Source organism: Polistes dominula, unplaced genomic scaffold, assembly GCF_049000335.1.
Source record: "Polistes dominula isolate Pdom_NZ unplaced genomic scaffold, Pdom_raw_medaka contig_75, whole genome shotgun sequence".
In the NCBI taxonomy this organism is placed as follows: domain Eukaryota; kingdom Metazoa; phylum Arthropoda; class Insecta; order Hymenoptera; family Vespidae; genus Polistes; species Polistes dominula.
In genome coordinates, this window is record NW_028301003.1 from 3902304 (window position 1) to 3922097 (window position 19794).

General features: G+C 28.5%; 2 protein-coding genes across 10 annotated transcripts; both read right to left on the reverse strand.

The window, feature by feature from the left end:
• Nucleotides 1-834: 834 nt before the first annotated feature.
• Nucleotides 835-16695, reverse strand: TpnT (troponin T, skeletal muscle). Of its 9 annotated transcripts, none has more exons than XM_089173901.1 (13): nucleotides 16608-16695; nucleotides 14790-14835; nucleotides 12514-12537; nucleotides 7345-7362; nucleotides 5032-5062; nucleotides 4738-4842; nucleotides 4465-4561; nucleotides 4136-4278; nucleotides 3414-3632; nucleotides 3016-3108; nucleotides 2836-2916; nucleotides 1604-1682; nucleotides 835-1256 (listed from the first exon to the last, which is right to left on the reverse strand). In XM_089173901.1, the coding sequence occupies exons 2-13, from the start codon at nucleotides 14813-14815 to the stop codon at nucleotides 1006-1008; spliced, it is 1167 nt and encodes a 388-aa protein (XP_089030027.1). In that variant the 5' UTR covers nucleotides 14816-14835; nucleotides 16608-16695; the 3' UTR covers nucleotides 835-1005. The 9 variants fall into 9 exon arrangements, with proteins under 9 accessions (XP_089030027.1, XP_089030026.1, XP_089030030.1 ...); XM_089173900.1 differs by lacking the exon at nucleotides 16608-16695 and adding an exon at nucleotides 16249-16395; XM_089173904.1 differs by lacking the exons at nucleotides 1604-1682; nucleotides 16608-16695 and adding exons at nucleotides 2472-2550; nucleotides 16249-16395.
• Nucleotides 16321-19566, reverse strand: LOC107070978 (U11/U12 small nuclear ribonucleoprotein 35 kDa protein). The gene is made up of 5 exons (XM_015329569.2): nucleotides 19434-19566; nucleotides 19014-19229; nucleotides 18731-18944; nucleotides 16608-18641; nucleotides 16321-16408 (listed from the first exon to the last, which is right to left on the reverse strand). Exons 1-4 carry the CDS (start codon nucleotides 19434-19436, stop codon nucleotides 18541-18543), a joined length of 534 nt encoding a protein of 177 aa, XP_015185055.1. The 5' UTR covers nucleotides 19437-19566; the 3' UTR covers nucleotides 16321-16408; nucleotides 16608-18540.
• Nucleotides 19567-19794: the final 228 nt, after the last annotated feature.

Below are 19794 nucleotides of genomic sequence, written 5' to 3' on the forward strand. Positions count from 1 at the left end.
TTTTAAAACTTGGGTTTCAAAATGAATATTTAAAAGTGTCTTTTTTGTTTTCTTTTTCTTTTATCATAATGGAATTTCGTAGAAGACGAGAACCTTGCGAGAAGATTAATTCGAAAAGATTTGTTTCCCTTTTTTTTTGTATTACTTTCGTTGGAGATAAATTGAATAAATAACGAGAATAAATAAATATTGTCAATGTGTCAAAATACAATAAGAAATAAATTGATAGACGATACGAATGATCATTTTTCTTTGTGTTTCTTTCTTTAACACCCAAGAAGAAAATGACTTTATCGATCGTTATTGAAAGTATAGTTATTTGTGTGAAATCGATGAACCCAGCAACGTCGTCGTTGTTCTACTCGTATAACTTAAAAAGTTCTTAGGGGGTGTAGTTTTGTATGTTCAATAATAAAAAAAAAGTATGCGTACCATACTTGTAAGTAGACCTGTGTGCGTGTTTATTAATATACAAGGATCAATCGAAAAATAATTCCTCATATAAAGGTGTAGAACAAATTTGTTTTTTTGAGATATAATTTGTTAAACTTTTCAAGGCGTTGCAGCAGTTTTAATTTCAATGTTAAATAATAAATTGTTCATATACGAGCGCGCGTATGTGAAAATTATTAACATACGCACACACACACACAACACTCTCTTCAAGGCTCCCATTTTTAGAGTACATAGATTACTTTTTCTTTTTATCATCTTTAGTTTTTACTCTTTTCATTTATTTTATTTAGTTCTTCTTTTTTCCTCTTTTTTCTCTTTTTTTGGTTTAATTCTCTTTTTTTAAGATTAGGTCCTCGTGGTCAATAATAATAATAATAATAATAATAATAATCGTAATTATATTAATAATAATAATTATAATAATTATAATAATTAATAATAATTAAAATAATAATAATTAATTAATTAATAATAATAATAATAATAATAATAATAATAATAATAATAATAATAATAATAATAATAATAATAGCTCCCGAACAGCAATTTTTATTCTTCTTCCTCTTCCTCCTCCTCTTCTTCCTCTTCTTCTTCCTCCTCTTCCTCCTCTTCCTCTTCCTCTTCCTCACCTTCTTCCTTCTCCTCACCTTCCTCCTCCTCCTCTTCTTCTTCTTCTTCATCGAATTGTGGTTCCTCCAGGTCATCATCGGCTGCAGCTTTAACGTCTTCCTCGCCTTCAGGTGATTCTGGATCGCCAGCTTTCTTTCCGGGCCTCTCGCCGAACCATTTCGGCAATTTCGCTATAGTATTTTTGTATTATTTTATTTAATATATTTTTTTGCATTATTTTTCATATTTTTTTCATCAGAAAAACTACTTAAACTACTACTTCAAAAAAGTAATTGGTCATCTAGTGAAATAAACCAATATGGCTGACTAGTCCGCCATTTTTTGGACGAAGAAAAAAATCAAAATGGCCAACCGATCAGTCATTTGTCGTTCCTTAAATTCTTCATAATACATCCAATTAAATCGAATTAATTTTAATTAATCGATCACGTAATCGATCCTACACAAATTGGTACAGAAAAAAAAAGAAAATATTGAATATATTGGAAGAATTTAAGGATAATTATTGAATACATACTCTTTTGACGACCAAGGAACTGTTCTTTTTGTTGGGCCCATTGTTTTTCCATGATTTCCTTTTGCTGTTCGGTCAGACCCTGTAACATTAATGGACACAAATGGCATGCAGGGATACAGTTTTACAGAACACACATCTAAACGAGAACAACGCCTGGTTCATTTATACTCAGAGATAGAAATATAATATTCTCTGGAATGTTTTTTTTTTTCATTTTCTGTTCTTCTTGGCGTTGAGAGGGCGTAGTTCGTTGGTGACAAGAAAAAGGGGGTTGGTTGGAGGGTTTTGTTTAGAAATGAGGCAAATGTTGCTTTGCCAATTACAAAAAGTTAAGACATTGATTACCAAAATTAAAATACGTATACCAACTTAATTTACAATAAAACCCAACAAAAAAAAAATCTTCAAACTATATACTCAATTAAACGAACAGGGACAATTCCAACCATAGACTTTCTTGTGTTGGTATTTGCAATAAAGTTTTATCAAAATTATTCCTTCAAAGTTTTTTGGAATTAAACACGAACACTGTGTTCCGTGCTAAAAGTACGTGGATGGATTCTTAAGTTGAAATTTGTCTTCATTGAACATTACAAAATAAAATAGAATAATATTAATATCAAATAATAATAATAATAATTGTAATAATTTATGAAGGTTCAGCTCGATAGTTTAGTCAAACTTACGAGAGAACAAAAATACTTAGAGGGGTAGGGTTTGGTCAACATTATCAACGAGTTGTATCAAAAGGGTTTTACGAAGTGCATTCAAAAAATTCAAGCGACAAAAAGTTGGTCTGGGACTTTAAGGGTGCTGGTCAAATAGAACTGGTACACTTATAGAGAAGATACGATCGAATCCAACTCACTTTTGTTGCGCTTCATGAACAGTTCTGTTTTCTGTTTCCACAGTTTCTCGTTGTACTCCGCTAAAAGCGTGTCATAGCCCTGCGATTACAATTCCAACAATTCTCACTGACAAAAAACATCTTCTTTGTTTTCCAATTGGACATGTGTATATATATGTGTGTGTATTTTTTTTCTAATGGTTTTCATTTCTTCAATTCTTCGTATGTAAACTTTAAACGCAACAACACCCTGTATTTTTTTATTCCCCCTTTTTTTTATTTTTTTTTCATTTACAGCACCGTTCGAAAAAATTTGTTTTTATTCTTAACAACCCTTAAAAGGTTACAGGGTAAAAAAAAGATAAAATGAAAGAGTAATACTTACACCCTCGAATAATTTCTTTTTGTCATCGTAGGACCTGGTATCAACACGACGTTCGTATTTCGATGCAACTTGGATCTTCGGCTGTAAATTAAAATTGTTTTTTTTTGTTTATAAATAATCATGCATTTTGTATAACCTGGGAAGGAGCATTTACTAATATATTTTGTTTTTTTTACTTACAGGATATTTGCCAGTGAGAGCTTCAGGATCGAGTCCTTTCTTCAGAGCCTTGTGCCTCAACTGTTGTTTCTGACGTTCCTTCAACTCTTTAAGCTGCAATGAAGAATTTCAAAGGGTCACCATCTTGGAGTCATCATCATCATCATCATCATCATTCATCATCATCATCATCATCAAAATAAGGAATATAATTAAGTATTATTTTGAATATATATTTAAACCTTCAAATTTTAATTTTAACGTTTGATTTTTTACAGAATGACAAGGAACAAGTTTTTAGGTTAATTAAAAATCGATTACTTTTTTTCCTTGGGGTAAAATTTTTTGTTAGGGTCGAATCGTTAAGATAAAATTAGATCGAGTATTTGAAGGTTGATAAAAAATATGCAGAAACTCACATCGTAATCCTGACGTTTTTGTCTCTCCTCAAGATCGTACTTCTCGGTTTCTAATTTAACGATAGATTCCCATAATTCGGTGGCCTTGAAACGTAATTTATCGATTGACAGACCCTCAATTTCTAATGGTTTTATACGAATACTCAGAGATATCTTTTTCTCTTCTTCAAGTTGTTCCTTCGTCTTGTTACGTTCCAATTGGGCGGATGAAAGATTACCCTAATTCGCAAAATGAAAATCTATTAAATAATTCATAAAAATGGCCTACCTAAGTGAATTAATTGATAACAAAACACAAATTAATTTTATTATTTTATTAATTTAGCCAATAAATCTATGCAGTTGTAGAAATATAATTAAAAACAATTGTAAATCATTCGTTTCTTGCAATCCTAAGAGAGTTCCCTTTCCTCCATTACTGACCACCATCTTGAAAATTGTTTTACAACGTTTAAATAGCTGAATAATCGTAGTGGGGATAATGCAATGCTCGGATTGAGTAGCAAGAGGGTAAAGTAAAATTTAACAGTATTTTAAAATAATGTAACTCTAATTTTTGTTTCAGTTGGAGAAAGAGAAGCAACCTGTACCAAATTTATTGGCTAATTTAATAAAATAATTATTTTTGTATTTTATATTTTATTCTTGTAAGAAAAAAAGAAAAAGAGAAGAAAATGGTAGATAGAATAGGTCTCGATCGAAATGATCGAGAACTTACTTACCCCGAGGTCCTTTTTGGTAATGGTAAAGTTAGGTCCTTTCTTGCTTGCTTGATCTTTCATTGCTTGCATCATAGCCTGACGTTTCTTTTCAGACTCCTCGAGGCGTCGTCTCTTTTCTTCTATGTCGCGTTGTTTCTTTTCCTCTGTGCAATTTTTTTTTTTACAAAAGAAAGAAGAATGAGACGAGATTGAAAAGAAAATAAAATGGCCAGAAGCAACATTGAAAAGTGGTATTGTTTTTTTTTTTAAGAGATCATTAGTCTCCCATTATGATCATTTTTTAATTAATTAATTTGTCTAATAAATAATATAAGTGTGCATATATATACCGATTTCACGTTGACGACGTTCCTCCTCTTCCTTCTTCTTCTGAGCCAATCTTTTTTCTTCATCTGCGCGAGTGATCTTGCGCTTAGCTTGTTTTTCCTAAACAATATTTATTATTATTATTATTATTATTATTATTATTATTTTGGTTTTTTTATAATATATTATATATATAATTTTTTATTATATATTTGTTTATTTTATTATATTTTACCTATTGATAACAGTTATATAAAGAAAAAAATATGGACGATAAGTTAGGTTAGTTTAAAAACCTTGAGTCGTTTGAGCTCCTCTTCTTCCTTGGCTCTTTGTTTTCTCCATTCCGCGATGTATTCCTTAAGTTGTTCATCTAGATCACTTCTCTTCTGTTCTTGTCTCTGTAATTATTTTTATTTATTAACAATTCAATTTTATACTATATATATATATATATATAATTCTTCTTTACTTTTAATTGATTACCAAAAAAAATATATTATTAACCAAAAATACAAGTTTCACTTGAAATTAAATAAATTAATATTTAAAAAGAAAAAAATGAGATAAATAATTAGGGTAGCACTGACCTTCATAAACTCAGGATTCTCCGCGGAGTCCCTGGAGGGTGCCGGAACGAAAACAAAATATAAGAAGACTCGTTTGTTTTAAATAATCCTTATTTGGAAAAAATGAAAAATAAAGCTCGTTGCTCCGATAGTTGATTTAAAAAAAAAAAATATAACAGTTGGTCAGACTGTCTTTCGCAAAAAGACTTTAACAGTTTTCTGTTTTTGATATCCTTTCGTTACGCAATAATAATTTTTTTTTTATTTTCATCTTATCATCGTCATCATCATCATCATCATCATCATCACTTTTCAATCATCGTCATCATCGTCATCATTGTCATCGTCATCGTCATCGTCATCGTCATCGTCATCGTAATTCGTAATTATACACCATAATCATTCATTCTCGCTGCGCATCGACAATAAGTTAATTGTTTATGTCGTGTATTTGCTTTTTTTGTTGTTGTAGTTGTATTTTTTATTTTGCGCACACATACATTCAAACGATAAACCAACTCACACACGTACAGGCGGACGGACACTTTTGACAATGACAAATAAACAAACATAAATTAAAAAAAGAGATAGAGATAGACAGAAACAGAGAGAGAGACAAAAAAAAATTAACGAAATTTAATTTAATTAAAAAAAAAAAAAATAAAAAGAGACGGACAAATAGGCAGAAACGGACGGACAATTTGTTTATTAAAAAAATGTGTGAATAGATAGAAATAAATATAGGAAAGAAATAGAGTAAGTATATGAGAAAATTATAAATTAATAATTAAAAAAAAAAAAAATTAACGTGCAAGCACGTTTTTTTTGTTTACTTTTTATTAATTTCTTGTTTATGAAAATATTATGTTGGTGAAATATTATGCGAAAAGAAATAAATCACTGGGGGTAATGGGGAGGAAACACACACACCACCCTCCGCGTGTTCAAAATCGCCACGAATTATTTGGTTTGAGGGTGGGGGTGAGGGATAAAGGGTGTTGATTGGATAGAATGATTTTGATGGAACGAACAATGCAACAACACCAGGAATTTGTTTTCTTTTAAAAATAAAAATAAAATAAAAAGGTGTACAACGTGAATGGTACGAAAAAAAATGTTCATAACATATTTACAATAATTTATAAACGATGATAAAAGAGGGTGAGTGAGATAGGGGTTGGTTGGGATTGAAGGGTTGTAAATGGTGTACATAAATACATAATACGTTGAAACACACGTTGAAAATTATGTACAAGAAATTTGTTCTCACTCCGTTAATGTACAATAATTATTATTAAATCAGAGATGTGAAAAAAAACATAGATAAATAGACAGATAGAAAAGATAGACAGATAAATAAATAGATTAAAAAGAACACGAAAAAGAAAATATGGCGGGATTGTGTGTTTGAATTGCGTAATAGAAGTATACTGAGAGAAAAAAACAAAACTATGCTCAAAAATTTGGGACTAAGAAGAAAATTATGGTACAAAAAAAGGGCTAAAGTGTTTGATAGGATTGACTAATTTTCTTTTTTCATTTCATTTCATTTTTATATAATTCTTGGCGGGATTTAATTTGTTTGTTCTTTTCTAAATTTTTATATAAACTCGAGCATTTTTCAAGGTTTAAAAATAAACTTATTACATGTATAGTATATAATACATAAGTATATATGTATGTGTATGTATATAATACTAACAATAAGTATTAATATATATACATACAAAAAGAAAAGACACATATGCAACCATGTAACATCGGAGTTGTTGGCAGGTGTCCAGCAGACGCAAGTTAAATTAGTTGCATATGCTTGTTATGCAATTGCACTCGACCAATCAGAATGAAGAAGGAATACTCTACTTGCTCGTGCCAGGTTTTAACGTGAGACGAACACACAAAAAAAAGAAAAAGAAAAAAGCAGTAACTCTCCCACTATTTTATATTTTTTTCTTTTCCTGCCAAGAATTAATTAATTAATTAAACAATTAATTATTGCATTAACTATAATTGATGCAAATAAAAAAAAGACAATTTGTGTTCCAAGCGTTTTCATTGAAGAAAATTTGCTCTGCCCCTTTAATTTTTTTCTTCTTTTTGCAATTAAAAAAATTAACAAATCGTAGTTGGGGGTTGTTGCTGTGGGAATTATTGGTCAGACTTAGCGAACGAAAAAAAAAGAAAACACATAGAGACAGATAGATAGAAAAGATAGATAGTAGAAGAGGGTTGTTTGTTGAGGGGGTGGGTGGTTGAAGAGGGGGTTGAGGTTGAAGAAAGATTATTGACGTATATATATAAGAATAAAACAACCTTCGAGCGATTTCAACTTACTTTTGGGACGCCCTACCCCTATAAAAAAGAGAAAGTAAAGAATGATTAATATTTCACTACTACTAAAGAAGAACAAAAAAAACAATAGGTAAAAATGTGTGTATGTGTATGTATATAATAAAATAAAAAAAAAATAAAAAAAACTAACAAAGATCTTTAAACATAATCGCGTATTAATTTTTGATAAATTATAATAATTGTGCGCGTGTACGTAAATGCAATAGTATACTAATACAATAAAAATGTATATTTGCTTTGCGTGTGTGTGTACAACAAATTTGTTCGTATATAATATATATATATAATTTTCTTTTTTGCGCAAAAGCACGAATACAATTAACAATAATAAGCCGGGATGAAATTTTGTCCATAGGCATAATCACTTTTTTAAATAAATTTGTTGTAACTATTCCAATCGTCAACATTTTCATCGTCAATCGTTTAAATTACTGTATTTAATTAATTAATATATTTATTTATTATTGTTTGAGATTTTTGATATTCGAACGGACCACGGTTTTTTCAACAAAACATTTTTTTAATTTTTTTAATATTATTTATTAAAGTTTTTTGAAAGTATAAAGAAGAGAGAAGAAGGCCCCGAACCGATAAATATAAATCGTTCGAAAATAAAATGACATAAGTATATGTGATAAATAGGAAACGGAATGATAAACAAGATCATTTGTCAACTGTTATAGTGATTGCGTAATATAATAGATATTCTTTGTGTCTAGTAGTTGGTATTATTATATTATTTCTTTAGGCATTGTGCCAATCCCCATAGTCCGTTCGTTTGTTCCTTTTCATAAGTGTATTTTTATTTATCGTGTCTCTTGCTTTTTATTTTGTCATACACCTGTTTCACATATATATATATATATATATTTAGAATATATATATAAAAAAATATATATATATATATATTTATATATATTTAAAGCATTTTTATTACAACAAAAATGCTGTCTTTTATATTTCTTTTTGTTTTATAGTTCTTTTTTATTTAAATTCGGCACGAATCGATAAATGCGAGAAGACGGACACGAAATAAAAAATCATATACGACATATAAACGAATATGCGAATACACGTTCAACAAATAATAACAAATGCACGAGGACGACAATATTTATTATTAATTAATAATAATAAAAAAAATATATATAAAAAATTAGAAATAAAATAGAGACAAAAGAAATTACAGAAAGTAAGAAAGAAAGAGAGAGAGAAAAAGAAATAGAGAGAGAGAGAGATAGACAGATACTTTTGTTGGTTTTTTTTTAAGGTAGGAATAAGTATACTTGTATTATGTATGTAAGTGTCTGTGTTGTAATTAAAAGCGTGAAAAACAAAAGATCTTTAATTTCTTGTTCTTTGTTTTTTTGTTTTTTTTTAATTATTCATCTGTGGTTTTATTTCGTAGGTAAGAATTTGTTTTAAAGTATTTTTGGTGTGTGTGTTCTTTCTGTGAATTTTTGTCATGTGAAATACATGTGTATGTGTTTGTGTGTATGTTTTATAAGATGAAATTTTATTTTTTAACAAAAAAGTGGTTTGATTTTTTGTCTTATTGTTTCTTCTTATTTTGTTTTGTTTGTTTGTCAAGGAAGGAATTGCATAAAAAAGGATGGGTGAAATGTAATCTCGTGTAAACCATCGACACAGCAGCGACACAGCTTGAAAAAAATTGACAACAAACTGACCAACGTATGATAAATTAATGGGAGGGTTGGTTGGTTGGTTGGTTGGTTGGTTGGTTGGTTGGTTGGTTGGTTGGTTGGTTGGTTGGTTGGTTGGTTGGTTGGTTGGTTGGTTGGTTGGTTGGTTGGTTGGTTGGTTGGTTGGTTGGTTCGTTGGTTGATTGGTTGGTTGGTTGAATGATTGTATTTTTTTATTTGTCTTTTTTTTATGATGTATGCATGTATGTTTTCATGTAGATGAATCTACGTATAGATTGAGAAAAAATAGTAAAAATATCGAATATATTTTAATAAAAAATAATTAATAAAAATTATGATAGAAGTAAAAGGGTTGATGGGAAGGGTAGAAAAGTAGAAAGAAAAAGATTTGTAAAAAAATGGATAATAAGATAATAAAAGAAATTGTTAAAAGGGTTGGCAAAACATTTCGAAGACAAAAACCTGTTGGAAGATAAAAAATTTCTACAAAAGTTTAGAAAATATTAGAAAATATTATATATATAAATAAATGTGTGAATTATTTTTTCTGTTACTTGAAAAATAAAATAAAATAAAAATATAAAAATAATTGGCACGTTTCGTTTAAGGGATGATGGGTATGGTTGATTGAAGGGGTTATATTGGAATAGGTGAATAATTAATGTGAATGAAAAAATATATTTGTATGTACAAATATGAGAAAGAGAAAGAGAAAGAGAAAGAGAAAGAGAAAGAGATAGATAGAAAGAGAAAGAAAGAGAGAGAGAGAGAGAGAGAAAGAAGACATGATCAATGAAAAATAATAATAATAATAATAAAAAAAAATTAAAATATAAAAATGATTTATACATATACATATATATATATAATAAAAATAAATATGAAAGAAATAAAATTGCAGCGGCATAATGGCGGGCGTAGTTGCAGCATTTATAATTGCGTAATCAGCGTTTATCATTATTATTAATATTATTATTATTATTATTAAAATACTAAACATTATAACAAATAGAAAAAGAGCGTAAAAAAGAAATAGAGAGATAGAGAAAGAAAGAAAGAAAGATTCAGCGGACAATAACATAAAAAAAAATAGAATAGAAAGAGAAAGAAACAGAGAAATTAGAAAAATAAAAAAATGATAGAAAATATACTAGCGTAATCCGACAATAGACAAATACAAAAAATTTGTGGTTAGGTAACAGGAAAAAAAAGTGAAAAAACACGACAACGTATATGAACAATTAGCCAATAGCTGCCAAAAAGAAATTAAAAAAAACAATATATACATATATATATATATATTTACACACACATATATATGTATATACAATGAAAAAAAGAGTATAAATTAAATTTAAAAAGTGGCAATTATATACGCTTGTCTATTAATTTATAAACTTACTCGATCTTCTTCTCCGGCTGCCTTTGATTTTTCAATTTTCAAGGTCAATGACACGCGGATTGGTCGCGTTGGTCGATCGTTCGACGATGATGATGGTAGTAGTGGTAATTGGTAGTTGGTTGGTTCATTTTTGGTTCATTTAGGTTGGTTGGTTGGTTGGTTGGTTGGTTCATTGGTTTTGTGTGTTGTATGTGGAGAAACGGGTGGAAAAGTGAAAAAGAGAAAGAGAGAGAGAAGAAAGAGAGAGAGAAAGAGATACACACAGAGATAGAAATGAGTGATACGGGTTTTAACAGATTTTTTGTTTTTTTTTTGTTTTTTGATTAGATCAATAAAATATGAAAGAAAATAAGTAGATAGAAAGATAGAGTTATTTAGAAATTATTACTATTTTTTTGTTCATATACCGAATTGATAATAAAAAAAAAAAGAATAATTTCTATCTAAAAAGAAAAATGGTGTCCGTTTCTTCTAAAGGAACACCGCCATTTGTGTTGAATCTTTTCATTCGCGTAATTCTGTTTTGTTTGTAATCCAACGTTAATCTAAATTGTTCTAATAATCATCTCATGCTTTTATTATTTTTTTTTTTCTATGAAATATTTGTAATTATCAAAACGAAAGTAGGGTCGAACGAAACAAGGATAATGGGATTGTTCTTCATTTTGTTTCTCGATCGGTAAAGCAGATTTTTATCAAAATGGAATAGATATTTTTTTATGTTATTGTTGATGTTTTTACTTTTGTACGACGTTGGGTACGATTTGTAAAGATTTTTGAAAATTTTTGAAAATTTCTGAAAATTTCTGAATTGTTGGATTGTAATAAAAAAAAGAAAAAAGAAAAAAAATCTGATAGAAACTATACCTAAATCTGTTTTTAGAAACGAATGATATGCTTAGATGCAGGAATAGTAACTACGCGCCATCCGGTCGCCCTATTTTCGTGATGATGGGAGCTGGTCTGCTCTAATTTTAAACGCCATTTTCAAGAATGATCGTTCAACTGTTCAACAAACGTTTTATTAGCTTTAGCATTAAAATTTTCATTATTTTGAGTCGACATGTTTCTTTACAACAAACTTGTATTGTGTTCGGCCTCACTCCAGAAAAATAAACTAAACAAAAATATTTTACAATAATATTCGTATCTACTTTTATTTCAATGAAATAATTTGATTCTTTAGGTAACTGGATTAGTCAAATAAATCTTTAATTATTTTTGAATTATATTTTGCCCACCAACGCCATTTCAATTTGGACTCTAACCTCGAATTCTAGACAGATGATTCATCGCGATCTTTTCTTTAGCATCATACTAATCAAATAATAGATTGATCTATTGTTAACTATTTTCTTTAACTATAGACTTGTTTTTAACAAACAGAGTTAGACTGAACAACAAATATATTATTAAATAAATAACAATAATATATATCACATAATAAAATTCTTGAAATTGTTTAAAATTATTGACAGACCAGACACATTCCTTAACAAATAATTCCAAAATAATTTTGATTTCACGCCAATGGGTCTATTGTTTAGTAATTTATTGTCATTTATTTATTGCAATTATTTTTTTATATATGATAAAAATATTTAAATTATTAATTTTAATTTCTATTACCCACTGATGTTAGTCAAATTTTATTTTGTATTAAATTTGAACTTCTATTTCAATTCTAAATACGTTTTGAAAAAATTTTACGCGAGTTATTTGATTTCTAAGAAAAAAAAAAAAAAAAAAAAAACAAAAAAAAACCTATATTCCAATAAATTAATATTTGTTTCTATCGCAGTAAATGGCACACCGTTACTATGGGTGCACCATGAAATTAAAGTAGAACCCATGACTGGAACTTACTTCCTGTAAAAGAGAAAAATGAGAAAAAAAACGTGCGTGTTAATTTTCTTTTGTGAATTTTATTTATATTACATAAAAATGATTTAATAATAAAAAAAAATTGTTAAGGAAAATTTATATATATATATATATATATAAAACAAAAATACAAAAAATACAAATAATAGAATTAATCAACAATAAGAAATAAAAAAAACAAAGAAGGGAAAAAAAACTTACACTTCCTCGACCTCCTCCTCGCTGCTGTGAAACAGAAAAAAAGGAAAAGAATTGTTGTTAGTTGTTGGTACAAGGGGTGGCAATGCTGGGGGGTGGCAAACGGGGCTCAGTTCGTTTTTATTAAAAAAAAAAGAAAAAAATAGAAACTGGGTTGGCTTGAACAAACTGGACTATAGTATTTTACACAATCAAGAGTTTGGGGTTGGGGGGTTGATGCTTGGGGTTGGTTTGGAGTAGATGCTATTTGTACGATACGACACGATTTTTCAAGCTTTTATCTCGATTCGTTTAAAACGATAACACAAGGGGATTCTTCTTTCCTTTTTTACTTTTTTTTTTTACTCGTTCAAAAATAATAATAATAATAAGAAGAAGAAGAACAAGATCTTTCTCTTTCGCGCGTTTAGATTTTATTTTATTTTATTTCTATTGTTAATAAATTAAAATTAAGATAAATGGTTTGGAAAAAATATTTTTTTTTCACTTTGCTATTTTTATTTTATCTTTTTTTTTTTAGTGTAACAAGGTTTTGTTATTTTTACTACACCCTAAAATTTACCTTTGGAATTTTTCTTTTTTTTATTTCTTTCGAATTGCAAATAGATATTCAATGTTTGTATTTGATATATTCTTTTTTCTTTTATTTTATTTAATTATAAATTTATGTTTGTTTATTAATCCTATACACTTTACAATTCTATTGGTTCTTTTCTTGTTTTATTTTAAAGTTTATTTTAACGATTGTATGAAATGTGATTTCTTTAGTAACAAAACTATTTGTGTAAAATCCTTTTCTATAAAATGAATATTAAATCGGAATATAATGGAAAAAAAAAATATAAAAAAGGATGCATTATCGTAATTCTGTGAAGAAAATTGCATTTTAAATAAATTACAACACGCTCTACGACCACAATTCTAAACGTCCAACGAAAATCTAATGGAAATTGATCGTTCGTTTTTTTTAAGTTTTACCCGCATAATAAAAAAAATAAATAAATAAAATCTTTTGCAGAACTTCGTTTGTTCCTCTATTTTTAACAATCATAGACAAAATTTCAACAAAATCAAAAAACCAAACAATAAAAAACACAATCGAATTAAAACATACACGAAAATAGGGTGTAACAAATAAAAAGGAAATTTGGGAATAGTCAAATATTTCTCTCTCGTTAACGAATAAACAAATTAAACAATAATAACAAACAAATAAACGTATTAATTAAAATTCTTCTAAGAAAAACGAATAAAACAATACGAAAAAGGAACATTGTTCACTCTACAATAAATTTATATAAATAAAACAAAAATGGTGAATAAAATAACATTGGTTTGATTTTGACGATAACAAAAAAACGAGATCATGAAACGACGAGATGACGATAGATGATAAAAAAAATAAAAAGATAAAAAAGGATGAAGGTGTGTGCAAAAGGGGATGAGTTTAATCTTACGTGAGAGATGTGTGGTGTTTTTTTTTCTTTCCTTTATATCTTTTTCTTTTCTTTTTTTTTTTTTTTGTTAACGTGTGACAACGACATCAAAATTCCGATCCCGATTATCGTCGAGAGATAGGCTCGTAAAGACACTTATAATCTTCGAAGGGTTCTTCCTCGAATAACCCTCGGAATATTTTTCAATAGGGGCTATTTGTATAAGAAAAGTAGGGTTATGTTATATATATATTATATCGGTTGACGCGAGATATCATGCCAAAATGTTTTTCCCCCATTTTAAAACGACAATTATTCATTTTAACGACCTATTTCAAATTCTTGTTATCCTCCTTCAAAACTTTTTTCTTTTTCTTTCTTTACTTTTCTTTTCTTTCATCTTTATCAACGCCATTTTGTAAGATCATAGACAATCGTTTATTATTGGCTTATCTTATTGACCAATGACAGTATTCTTTTTTTATTTTAAAATGACTTTTCTAGATTACTTTTATAATTGTAGTCTTCTGTCTTTGATTTTTTTTTCTTTTTCTTTTATTAGGTGTTGCAATTAATTCGATGTTTTAATATTCAATTTGATTGCATCATATGCTTTATGGTTTTTTTTCTTTTCTCGTCAAATAATTGAGTAATTAATTAAAAAATGAATCAAAATTATATCAAAAATACTGAACAACAAATGTAATTGATATACCTAATATTAATTAAAATTATCCTATAAGTAATATCATTATTTTAAACAAAAATTTCTTGATAATCAAATCTTTCATTTTACGTATAATTTTCTATTATATTTTATATATATTATTTTTGAATACTTACGAGTATTGTTCCTCATCGTCGGACATGTTTGCGGTTGGTTAAGGAACTGCAACAAGAAAATTGCATTACTTTAAAAGAACCAATATTGATTGAAAAATACACACACACATACACACAAAAATATCTACTTTTTGTTAAACTTGAAATAAAAAGATAAAAAACAAAAATGCATTTTGAAAATGTAATAAATAAATGAATATAACGAAAAAGTAATCAAAATGGGGTCAACGATGCACCGACCTAAACGTAATTTGATATTCCGAAAGAAGAGAGTGCGAAAAAGAGACAGACAGACAGACAGAGAGAGAGAGAGAGAGAGAGAGAGAGAGAGAGAGAAAAAGAGAAAGAGTAAGAAAGAGACAGACATATACTAACAGTTTGCTAACCCTGGCCGCAAGCTCATCGTCGCAAGCTCTCTATAAGGAGCCGGGTCCCTTCTCTTCCTCGTGGTTCTAATTTTAGAAATTCACTCTCTCTCTCTCTCTCTCTTTCTATCTCCCCTAATTCTTCTTATACTACTCTAATCCAATATGGCGTCCATTTAACACCCCTTCTTCTTTTTTGCACCCAATCTTTCCTCCTACACCAAATTTTTTCTAACCAAATCTTTTTTCTTCATTTTGCAAAATTATTTCAAACCCGTACCGACAAATTTTATTTATAAAATTGTATAACAACCCCCTCTCTAATAAATTATTTATTTATTTATACTTTTGACAAAAAGAAATGCACAGAAATGCATAGAAATATTGGATTAGAAACAAAACACCCCCATTGCATATTGTCAGAATCCAACAAAATTGTTAAAATATACAAATATGCAGGGGTGGGAATTGAAAAGAGGGTTAAATGATTTTTTGATTCCAATTTACGTGTCATTTACGTAATCGTTGCGAAAAATAATTAAAAAAAAAAAAAAACAATGATTCTCCCGTTGCACAATTTTGAACGACACGCCCTTAACGTAAATGGTTTTTTTCTTTTTTTTTATTTATAAATCACTATGCGCAGTTTTGTATAGATTTCATTTTTTGATCTCACATTTGTTAAAAGTATATGACATGGAATGCACTTTTGATTGACGAATTTCAAACATAAAACACGGTACGTTTACTTTTCCAACCAGATGGAATTTTATTCTAACCCACTTGTTTTTTTTTACATATATATATATTACCCTCTCTCACTCTCTCTTGTTCTTTTTTATTATTAAATAAAATTAAAAACTATTTTTCCCACTTTACTTGAACATGTTAAATATTAATGAATTATTTCATAATTAAATATATATGTAAAAACAATGTAGAAATAATACAAACTATGATAAACACACATACACAAGGTGTCTAAAAAAAAAGCAAAATTAGGTCATTTCATTGCATGTAATACCAACACCTTGTATATATAAATAGATCAACAAAAGAGAAAGAAAGTAAAAAAAATATTGAATGTAACTTACATTAAATCGATGTGAATGTAAAAAATATATATTTTCTTATTTTTTGAAATGTATGACGGATAGTAGTAGTAGTAGTAGTGGCGTGTGTTGATTGGTTGAGATTGGATGGGTGTGTGTGTACGTGCACAAAAACGGGGTTGACTGCTTGAAGTCCCAGTAGCTGAAGTAATGGAGATGGAGCTTTTATAAACGAAATATACACACACACACACACACACAAGAAAAAAATAAAGATAGAGTAAAGTGACTCGAATGTGTGAGAAAATATGAAAATCCAGCAAAACCGAAAAACAAAGAAAAGAAGAAAAAAACACAAAAAAAAGAGAGAGAAATTAAAAAGAGATGATAAGCTTTTTAACCGATGGAATGTCGAGTCCGCACAACAGCTCGAGCGGCTCTGAAACTCAACTCCGGACTGTTCGGTCTGAGAACGGTCTCTGAGTACGAATGAGTTTCAACGGTTACCTCGGAACCTGTAACTTCTTCTTCTTCTTCTTCTTCTTCTTCTTCTTCTTTTTCTTCTTCTTCTTCTTTTTCTTCTTCTTCTTCTTCTTCTTCTTCTCCTTCTTCTCTTCTTCTTCTTCTTCTTCTTCTTCTTCTAGTTTATTTCTTTCTTCTTCTTATTCTTGTATGTGTTCTTCTTCTTCTTCTTCTGTTTCTGTTTCTGTTCTTTGGATCCTTACTTCACGTTCGTTACTATTAATAGAAAGGAGATCTACGTCCGTGGGGTTTTGAGCGTGATACGATCCTGGCCGACGATACCTATTTTCGTCTAATGGTAGTTACACGTTCTTTTCTTTACCAACGAATAAACTGGACTCACTCTCTTTCTCTCTCTCTCTATTGGGCTATACCCTGGTGTTGTACACACTTTTATGTATGTCTGTGTGCTGTGTGTACCTGTGATTTTTTATATTCTTTTTCTGTTCTGGTAACATGTTCTCGCCCCCGCATTTCTGTTGGAAAAGAAATTTGTTGTTTAAATCGATCCATCTTATTCTAATATTGATTTATTTCAGTTTGAGTTAATATCATTTTTATTTTTAATTGATTCGTAATAGAAGTATTTGATTACTGTTTTCTGATACACCCTTATTTTGTTTAAATTTATTCTCAGTTTGGTTTTCATTCTCAGAATTGTTATAGTATTTCTTAAATTCAAACTATTTTTAATTAATAAACAATTCCTCTATCAAAAATGAACTTCTAAGATAACAAGAAAAGAATATTTTTCGATTCGATAACAAATTTTCAATTATAACTTCTTTTTTTATTTATTTTCTCTTATATAATTTAACTCAAACTCCACCGCAATGTTCTTTCTAATATTTAAAAGAAACCTCTCTCTTTATCGCACGCATTTTTTTCTAATTCCATGAGACCGAAATATAAATTTAGTATCTTCCCACATGTTACTAAATTTACATAATTCAATCCCTGATCATTTATCAATACTTATTGTTAAATTAAATATAATATCAAAGTAATAGTTTCAAATGTGAGATTGAAATCTGTAAAAATTTGATTCAAATATAAACGTGTATTGAAAGTAATGTAAAGGGTGAAAATTTGATATGTTTGCTAAGAATGGTAGGGATAAATATCTAAATTTTTGATAAAATGAAGATATTTTAAATACAGTCTGGAAACATGAAATCTTTGAACGTGTTGATGAACGTTCAAGTCCACGACGAGTGCCTCCTTATATGGTGAGACCTACGAACGAGAGAGGGCGCACTGAATGTACGTGTACAGAAATATAAAGTTTCGTATAAGCTTCGAAGAAAGATCAGACAACGTTGAGAAACCAACTCGAACGTTTCTTTCCATATAAATTCTTCATATCAACTTTACAAATTGGATTTACATTCATTTTGTTCATATTAAATTACATATTAAATAATAATTTCAAATCAGGGTTTCTCATAGTAATTCTCATCAAAAGTTACAGTAATTAACAATTTCCAAAATTAATTATAAACAAAATTACAAACTAAGAATTTATATTGAGTGTTTGAGTGATAAAACACAATTTCTTTTATATTACAATTATTAGTTTCATTATAAAATAAATAAATATAATAGTATTTAATAATTTAATATTAGATTTTAATATTAATTGTGTGTGTAAAATCTACTTTTCAATTTTTCTAGAAGATTGAAATATAGATTATTTATATTATAATAATCTCAATAGAAATATAGAAAATATATATATATACAAAATATTGCAAATTAACTATGATAAGTATCTAAATTTATGCTTTCTTGAAAAGATCATTCAAATCTAAGTCATGGTTTAATAATATTGGGTAAAATCAACTTTCTAAAAGGTCTGTCTTTTCCACCAAATCGTAACTGACCGGATTCTTTTTTACCACCAAAACCACCACCTAAAATGATACACAAACATTTCAAAAAACTTCTATACACTTAACTAGTAAAAAAAATGATTACAGAAACCATTTGAAAATATCAATACCTAATCTTCTTGGTTTCCAACCCTTCATAGTACGACCACATTCGAAATCTACAAAAATTTGATGTCCTTTAATCGTAGCATCTGTACTACGTCTCACAGCTCTGCGTGCTTCATCAACGCTTCTCATTTCAACAAAACCGTAACCTTGAGAATGACCTGTTACTATATCAACTATAATTTTAGTCGATAAAACTTCACCATATCTAAAAAAGTACTGTAATAATACATTATACAGTAACTTTCATTTTTTAATATCATTAATAAAATTCTATGAAATATTTACATCTTTTAAATCTTGTTCTGTTATCTTTGGACCAAATCTAGCAACAAACAGCGTTCTTTCAGGTTTAGATTTTAGGCCATGAGGTGGTTCATAATGTGCTTGCATTGCACGACTTACAGCTTTGTCATGTGGTTCTGTATCAGTTCCATCAATACTTCCAGCTTTTAAAGGATCGTACTCTTTCGCATAAGGTGTCCACTTTTGTAAAGACTGTTCCTGTAGATAATCATTTATATTTAATATATATTCATATTTTTTTTTTGTACTTATAATTCCTAACCAACAAAAATATTGTACATTACAAAAAGTGAATAAGTAGAAATATTTCATATTAACAGCAAGATCTTCATTTCATATTAAATGCAGTTAACTTAATTATATTTTACAATTCTTAGTAAAAAAGAAAAGAAAATTACTAACCATTATTATTTATTAATTAGTTTTATAAGCACTTTTTAAATGTCTCTTCTCAGAAAAACTGTATTGTGCTGCCATCTCAACGCAGCAATCGAAACTATTTTTCGAGATATGACGCGCCACACAGAAATTTTTTAAATTAAAAAATAACGTGTGCATATCATACAAGTTAGAAGTGAAACCTTCAAATAAACAAGTTTCGAGGATAATTTATTATATAATATTATTTGTACTTTTCATTTGTAATTATTAATTTAATTATAAAGATTCACGCCTGATCGTATGCAACCCTCCAGACACACTTTGAAAATGTTGCTTGCGAGCACCATCTACTGGAACGGAATTTTTTTCTGTCCGAAAAATA

Coding starts and splice junctions, on each gene's coding strand:
- TpnT (XM_089173901.1), bottom strand. CDS start 14,815: ATGTCCGACGATGAGGAACAATACTC. Junction 4,562..4,737: donor AGGAGCTCAAACGACTCAAG/GTTTTTAAACTA, acceptor AATATTGTTTAG/GAAAAACAAGCTAAGCGCAA. Junction 1,257..1,603: donor GTTCCTTGGTCGTCAAAAGA/GTATGTATTCAA, acceptor AAAATACTATAG/CGAAATTGCCGAAATGGTTC.
- LOC107070978 (XM_015329569.2), bottom strand. Junction 18,945..19,013: donor CAGAACAAGATTTAAAAGAT/GTAAATATTTCA, acceptor GTATTATTACAG/TACTTTTTTAGATATGGTGA. Junction 18,642..18,730: donor TTGGAAACCAAGAAGATTAG/GTATTGATATTT, acceptor GTATCATTTTAG/GTGGTGGTTTTGGTGGTAAA.